Genomic DNA, 7,393 nt, shown 5'->3' with positions numbered 1-7,393 from the left:
TTACCTCACCCTCTAGTCACAGTGTTAACACATTAAGCATATTAATGTTGAATTAAATCAGCCTTTCTCCAGATTTGGGAGCTTTCTCCTCTAAATTGAGAAAAAGAGTTTTAAACATTTGTCTTTTCTATATTTGGGGAGAGATAATAAAGTAATATAAATGCTGTATCAGTGTTACTGAGCAAACATAGTCAGGGATGGACATGTTAACCCTTTTTCTTCCAGTGATGAGCACACAGTCAACTTCCTCGAAGGCTGGAAGGCCTTCCATTGCATACCTTTTCTTTTCTTTTCTTTTCTTTCCTTTGCTTTTTAGGATAACACCTTTTTTATTTTTTATTTTTTTATTTTGGAGAGAGAGAGCACACAAGCAGGGTAGAGGGGCAGAGGGAGAAGGAGAGAGATAGAAAGAGAGAGAGAGAGTCTTAATCAGGCTCCACACTCAGCTTGGAACCCGACTTAGGGCTCCATCCCACAACCCTGTTTCACAAACTGAACAGAAACCAAGAGTCAGGCACTCAATTCACTAAGCTACTCGGGTGCCCCGATACAAACTTGTTAAAGTTTCTTAACAAACACACTTGTTTTGTTTTTTGGTTGTTGTTTTTTGTTTCTTTGTTTGTTTTTTTCATTTACAGTGGAAGGATGCTGATGGGATCATTAGAATAAAACATGGGTTATGTCTCCCCACTGCACCCAAACTCTGTTCATTCTCCATGCTCTGCCTCTGCCCAGGCTGCCTCATGGCCTCAAAGGGCTGTGGTCTGAGTCTTGTCCTAAAGGCAAACAAGGATGAACAGCTCAAATCTGGGTCATTCCTCATGCCTCAGCCTTAGTGATGTGTATCTGCTCTGCTTGGAGAAGGTCCTCAACCCTAGGGTGTCCTATACAGAACCCCAGTTCAGTGTAGGCATGCCAGAAAGAGGCCAAACCTCTGAAATAATCTGATTTTTTACAAATGAAAGAGACACTGTCTGAAAAGGCCTCAAAGTGAGTTTGCTTCCTAACAACCTATGACTTCCTGTCTGATCCTGTAAGGAGGATGACTTCCACTTGACCCTGGACAGAGGGTTGCACCCTCCCTGACTTGGCTCTCTTCATGCCGTTCTCTTCCATTCCATCCCTAGAAGCCTTTCCCTTGAATTTCCAGACCAAAGCCCCTGCACCTAATTATTTGCTGCTTTAAATATTGATTATATCAGTGATATCACTAGCTTCTTCTTTTCTTTAATTATATATTTTTGATATTAGAGTGCAACTATGTTAGAGGTGCCTAGGTGGCTCAGTCAGTTGAGCATCTGATTCATGATTTCAGTGCAGGTCATGATCTCATGGTTCATGAGTTTGAGCCCTGCATCAGGCTTTATGCTGACAGCGCTTAACCTTTTGGGATTCTCTCTCTCCCTCTCCCCCCCACCCCCGCCCTCGCCTCCCCAGCTCTCTCTCTCTCTCTGTGTCTCTCAAAATAAATAAATAAATACTTTTTTAAAGTTTTAAAAGCAGCACCTGGGTGGCTCAGTCAGTTAAGCATCTGACTTCTGCTAAGGTCATGATCTCACAGTCCATGAGTTCGAGCTCCATGTCAGGCTCTATGTGGACAGCTCAGAGCCTGGAGCCTGCTTCGGATTCTGTGTCTCCATCTCTCTCTCTCTCTCAAAAGTAAACATTAAAAAAATGTTTTAAGTTTTAAAAAAATAAACATAAAAACTAAAGTGCAACTATTTTATATGATGGCCTTAACAATACCAAAAACTATTTAAAACAGGAAATGTTTTAATCTATATCACATTAGCCACCATGTGGATACTTAAAATGTTTTTAATTGATGAATCTTAGCTTGCTTCACTCCTCAATTTAAATAGCTTAAGTGACACAACTTCAAAAAATTAACAGCTCTATGATAAAAAATCACAGATAAATTAAGAGGAAAAATTATTCAGTTAGTTTTCTTCTTTTTTTTCTAGGCGGGCTCCTTTATCTCTAGAAAAGAGAAAAAAGGGGCACCTGGTTGGCTCAGTCCATTAAGTGTCTGACTCTTGGTTTCAGCTCAGGTCATGATCTCATGGTTCATGAGTTCAAGCCTCACATCGGGCTCTGTGCTGACAGTGCGGAGCCTGCTTGGAATTCTCTCTCTCTCTCTTTCTCTTTCTGCCCTTCCCCTGCTTGTGCGCTCTCTCTCTCTCTCTCTCTCTCTCTCTCTCTCTCTCAAAATAAATAAATAGGCTTTAAAAAAAAAAAAGAAGGGGCAGCTGGGTAAGCATCCTACTTCAGCTCAGGTCATGATCTCATGTCTTGTGAGTTCAAGCCCCATGTCAGGCTCTGTCCTGACAACTCAGAACTTGGAGCCTGCTTCAGATTCTGTGACTCCCTCTCTCTGTCCCTCCCCTGTTCGCATTCTGTCTCAGAAATAAATAAACATTTTTTTTAAGTTTTTAAATATTTTTTATTTTTTTTTCAACGTTTTTTTTTTTTATTTATTTTGGGACAGAGAGAGACAGAGCATGAACGGGAGAGGGGCAGAGAGAGAGGGAGACACAGAATCGGAAACAGGCTCCAGGCTCCGAGCCATCAGCCCAGAGCCTGACGCGGGGCTCGAACTCACGGACCGCGAGATCGTGACCTGGCTGAAGTCGGACGCTTAACCGACTGCGCCACCCAGGCGCCCCATGTTTTTAAATATTTTTTAATGTTTATTTATTTTTGAGAGAGAGAGAGACAGAGTGTGAGCAGGGGAGGGGCAGAGAGAGAGGGAGACACAGAATCCAAAGCAGGCTCCAGGCTCAGAGCTGTCAGCACAGAGCCCGACACGGAGCTCCAACCCACAAACTGTGAGATCATGACTTGAGCCGAAGTCAGATGCTTAACTGACTGAGCCACTCAGGCACCCCTAAAAAAGTTTTTAAAGGGGGGTTGCAACTGCGTGGCTCAGTTGGTTAGGCCTTCAACTTCGGCTCAGGTCATGGTCTCACAGTTTGTGAGTTTGAGCCCCGAATCAGTCTCTCTGCTGTCAGTGTGGAACCCACTTTGGATCCTCTGTCTTCCTCTCTCTCCACCCCTCCCCCACCTGCTCCCTCTCTCTGTCTCTCTCAAAAATAAATAAGCATTAAAAAATAAAAATAAATGAAATTTGGAAGGATCATTTGAAAAATAATAATAGTAATAAACACATAAATAATTAAAAAGAGAAAAGGCTGTTCTCTTTTCTAAAAGTCTTTTAGACTAGCAGCTTAGTGCTTCTGCAGGCAATCCCTGCCTCTCCAAGAGATTCTACCTTACACCACCTCAAGTCAAAGCCACTGTCTTCTGCCGACTCTGCCTGGAAAAGGAGCTTCTCCCTCAGACCCACCACTGCAGCCCCCCTGTTCCCATGTAGGCCAGCCAGAACACCCAGAGCCACACAGAGAGAGCTATGCCTTCCAGCCTTCTCCCAGCAGGTCCTTTGGGAAAGTGCATTCAGATGTGTGCACCACAGCTGGGAGAAAAAAGATGAACTAAGGTTTTTCTTTTTTTTTACTATCCATAGGGATTCATTATGGATGTTCTCCAAATAACTTTTTAGTATAATGCTAATATGAATTGATTTATGAAAATTTGATTTTCATAAAAAATTCTAGAAAGACATCATTTGCCTAAGATAGGAGCATATCTGTAATATGTATCTCCTCTAGCTGACACAAAATAAGGTTTCATAATTGGTATCATACACATGCTCTCAAATTTTGTCTTCCCTTTCTGTTCTAGCCATAGAAAGTACCATCCATCCTTCCTGAAAGAAATTATTCTTCCTTCTGAAAATCAGGTAATAGCGAATGTATTTTTCTCTTTGTGGGCAAAGTCTATTATTAATATTTCTATGGATTCTATAGAACATGAGACATTGAGTAATATTAATCACTACCGGATATTATTATATACACTTAGTTCTTTTTAAATAATGATGAAGATAAAATATGTTTGAGACTGGGAGTGCCTGGTGGGGTCTGTCAGTAGAGCACGCAACTCTTGATCTCAGGGTTGTAAGTTCAAGCCCCATGTTGAGCTTAAAGCCTACTTAAAACAAATAAATAATAAATAAACAAATAAATAAATAAATAAATAAAGTCTTCAAAATAAATAAAATAAAATCTCTACATATATGTATGTATATGTTTGAGATTAATGTTTATAAAAGCATTTTTTTAATTTTTTTTTGACATTTATTTATTTTTGAGAAGAGAGAGACAGAGCATGAACGGGGGAGGGTCAGAGAGAGAGGGAGACACAGAATCGGAAACAGGCTCCAGACTCTGAGCTGTCAGCACAGAGCCCGACACGGGGCTCGAACTCACAGACCACGAGATCATGACCTGAGCCGAAGTCGGACGTTTAACTGACTGAGCCACCCAGACACCCCTACATTTTTAACAACATTCCAGCAGTTAGATCTGTTGATGTTCCCACCTCCGTATAACTAACCTCTTAACCTCCTATCAGTTTAAATTTTTTTTTTTTTGTTATTTCTTAAGAATTACAAGATCTTTTAGTTTAAGCCTAGGTAAAAATACCTAAAACACTATTTGGAGAAAAAAACTTTTTTTTTGAACAAACCATTCATCAAAGGGTGGTTTTAAATAATATGGTGCTCAGGTGTTTAATACCTTTAAAGTATTTTTGAGAATCTCATTTGTTGAAAGTCAAATAAGATCTTAAAATAATAACACACCAAAGGTGAAATCCTATAAAAATCAATCTGTTAGAATCCAAATCACCAAAACCAATAAACTACTGAGGTCAATCAATAAAGTTAAATAACATTCTAAGGCAAACAGAAAACATGGGTGATGCCTTTGACTTTGTTTACGCTGGGGACAGACTCGCACTGCTGAAGTATGTGGCCAGTCCCCTCACCCATCAGTGCTGACTTTGTGACACAAAGCAGGAGAGATGTGATCACACAGGGAAACAGGATGCAGGACTAACCCGAGTTGGCAAAAGCCATTCAGTCAGACAATCAGCCAACATTTATTAATTACCTTACTGTTGCCAAACACTGTGGCAGGTGCTGCAGATACAATAAAAGAACAAAAAAGACTTGGTCTTTGCTCTGAAGGAGCTTATAATCTAATAGAAGAAACCAGGGAGCATTTAGGCAAATAGCTCTCATCACACTGTGCTGCAACTGCCGTTTATAATATAAATTCGTATCTCCAAGAAGATTGTCTTCTAAGGGAGAAAAACTCTTCCCAAAGGAAGTGACAGCCAAGTGAGTCCTGAGGAATGAGACTGTGTTGAGATGAATCAGTATACTCCAGAAGTGGGGCCAGAAGGTCCTTGGTGCTCTGAGGGAACCAAAGAAAGAAGATTATAGAAATATATAAGGGTTAGATTTCAAAGATTCTTGTAGATCTACAAGAGACATTTTGAGAAGTCCATTCCAACAATAGGGATGGTAATTACGGAGTAACTGGTCCACATTGCTCCAAAATCCATTTCTCTGTGGTCCCCCTTGGGGTTACAGACCCATCATATTCACTAACACTGTTATTAAGACATAACCTTGTGCCTTGGCTTCCAATACTTGAAATAGTATCTCCCATAGAAGGAGCATGTCAGGACATCTAGAAATCAACCAGCCTCTGAGGGCGTGTCTTGCAGAGCAAACCCAGATGACCAATGGCAAATGCTTTCTACTTTAAAATAAAGAAGTCCTCTGTATCCCCCCTAGACTCTGGTTATGAGATGAAACCATTCTCTCACCACCTCCTGTGGATATTTCCCTTGTCTGACTTCACCACTCATCCCGACATACTACAGAAAGACATGAGAGAGACCAAAAACACATCCCTGGACACCGTCGTGACAGGCTTCATTCTCCTGGGCTTACCTCACCCCCCCAGTCTGAGGACCCTCCTCTTCCTGGTCTTCTTCATCATTTACATCCTGACTCAGCTGGGGAACCTGCTCATTCTGCTCACCGTGTGGGCTGACCCAAAGCTCCACACTCGCCCCATGTACATTTTTCTGGGCATGCTCTCATTCCTGGACATGTGGCTCTCCTCAGTCATTGTCCCTCGGCTAATATTGGATTTTACTCCTGCTAGCAAGGCAATGCCCTTTGGTGGCTGTGTGGCTCAACTGTATTTCTTTCACTTCCTGGGCAGCACCCAGTGTTTCCTCTATACGTTGATGGCCTACGACAGGTACCTGGCAATATGCCAGCCCCTGCGCTACCCCGTGTTCATGAATGGGAGGTTATGCACCATCCTCGTGGCTGGGGCTTGGGTGGCCGGCTCCATCCATGGGTCTGTCCAGGCCACCCTGACCTTCCGTCTGCCATACTGTGGGCCCAACCAAGTGGATTATTTTTTCTGTGACATCCCTGCAGTATTGAGACTGGCCTGTGCTGACACGACCGTCAATGAGCTTGTGACCTTTGTGGACATTGGGGTGGTGGCTGCCAGTTGCTTCATGTTAATTCTGCTCTCCTACGCCTGCATAGTCCGCGCCATCCTCAAGATACGCACTGCTGATGGGCGGCGCCGAGCCTTCTCCACCTGCGGCTCCCACCTAACCGTGGTCACAGTCTACTATGTCCCCTGCATTTTCACCTACCTCAGGGCTGGCTCCAAGAGTCCCCTGGATGGGGCAGTGGCTGTGTTTTACACTGTTGTCACTCCATTACTGAACCCCCTCATCTATACCCTGAGGAACCAGGAAGTGAAGTCCACTCTGAAAAGAATAACAGCAGGTGGAAAGGCCACCAGAGAAAACAAGTAACTACAGGCCCAGGGACTTCCTGCCTCACCATTGCTACCACACCTCTCAGCTTCTGCTGCATGTGGCAAACGTTCAAAAATATATGTTGGCTTAAGCTGAACTGGATGTAATTCTACTAAGAAGCTTCTAGTGCTATATTTAACCACAATAAATTGGCCAGAGCTGTTTTATACTTTTCCGATACACCTCTCAGGAGAAAGCACACTCTACACAAATGTTGAATATGAGGAGTAATGCCCTATCTAGGAGGAGGGGGATTATTCCAGAAAAATTGGGGAATACCAGTATAATGCTACCCTACCACCCTCCATCCATTGCTTCAGTCATAATTTCCCAAGCCTCCAGGCACTTGGATCGCTTTGCTCACATCAGGGAGATGAATCACCTACCAACGTTCACTTCGGAATTTTAAGTGAGAAGAAAATAAACCTCTAATCCTTTAAATCATGGATTTGTTAATGGATTACTTTATCGCAGGAGCCTTACCTCATCCTTATTAATATTTCACTCAATCAGCAATTTTTTTAACATTAAAACAGAGCCAGGAAAGACTTTCAAACTACATCTAAATTGTCCAAAGTATCCAGAGAAAACTCTTGGCCAATTATCATAATGCCAAATAGACAAAGATCTGGAA

At 42.4% G+C, this 7,393-nt stretch overlaps 1 protein-coding gene across 1 annotated transcript; it reads left to right on the top strand.

Annotated features, from left to right (window-relative positions):
* Positions 1–5,718: 5,718 nt before the first annotated feature.
* Positions 5,719–6,756, top strand: LOC124508184 (olfactory receptor 10G2-like). Its single transcript, XM_047074601.1, has one exon. The coding sequence runs from the start codon at positions 5,719–5,721 to the stop codon at positions 6,754–6,756; it is 1,038 nt and encodes a 345-aa protein (XP_046930557.1).
* The last annotated feature ends 637 nt before the right edge of the window (positions 6,757–7,393 follow it).

The sequence above is a fragment of the Lynx rufus genome, unplaced genomic scaffold (assembly GCF_022079265.1).
Source record: "Lynx rufus isolate CCGP_SWC_20201006 ecotype Redwood Valley unplaced genomic scaffold, mLynRuf1.p SCAF_13, whole genome shotgun sequence".
Classification (NCBI taxonomy): domain Eukaryota; kingdom Metazoa; phylum Chordata; class Mammalia; order Carnivora; family Felidae; genus Lynx; species Lynx rufus.
Note: the sequence above shows the minus strand (reverse complement) of the source record. Positions and strands in the feature narration are given on the sequence as shown.

What these genes read in the sequence shown, in the direction of transcription:
- LOC124508184 (XM_047074601.1), top strand. Translation starts at nt 5,719, where the DNA reads ATGAAACCATTCTCTCACCACCTCCTGTGGATATTTCCCTTGTCTGAC.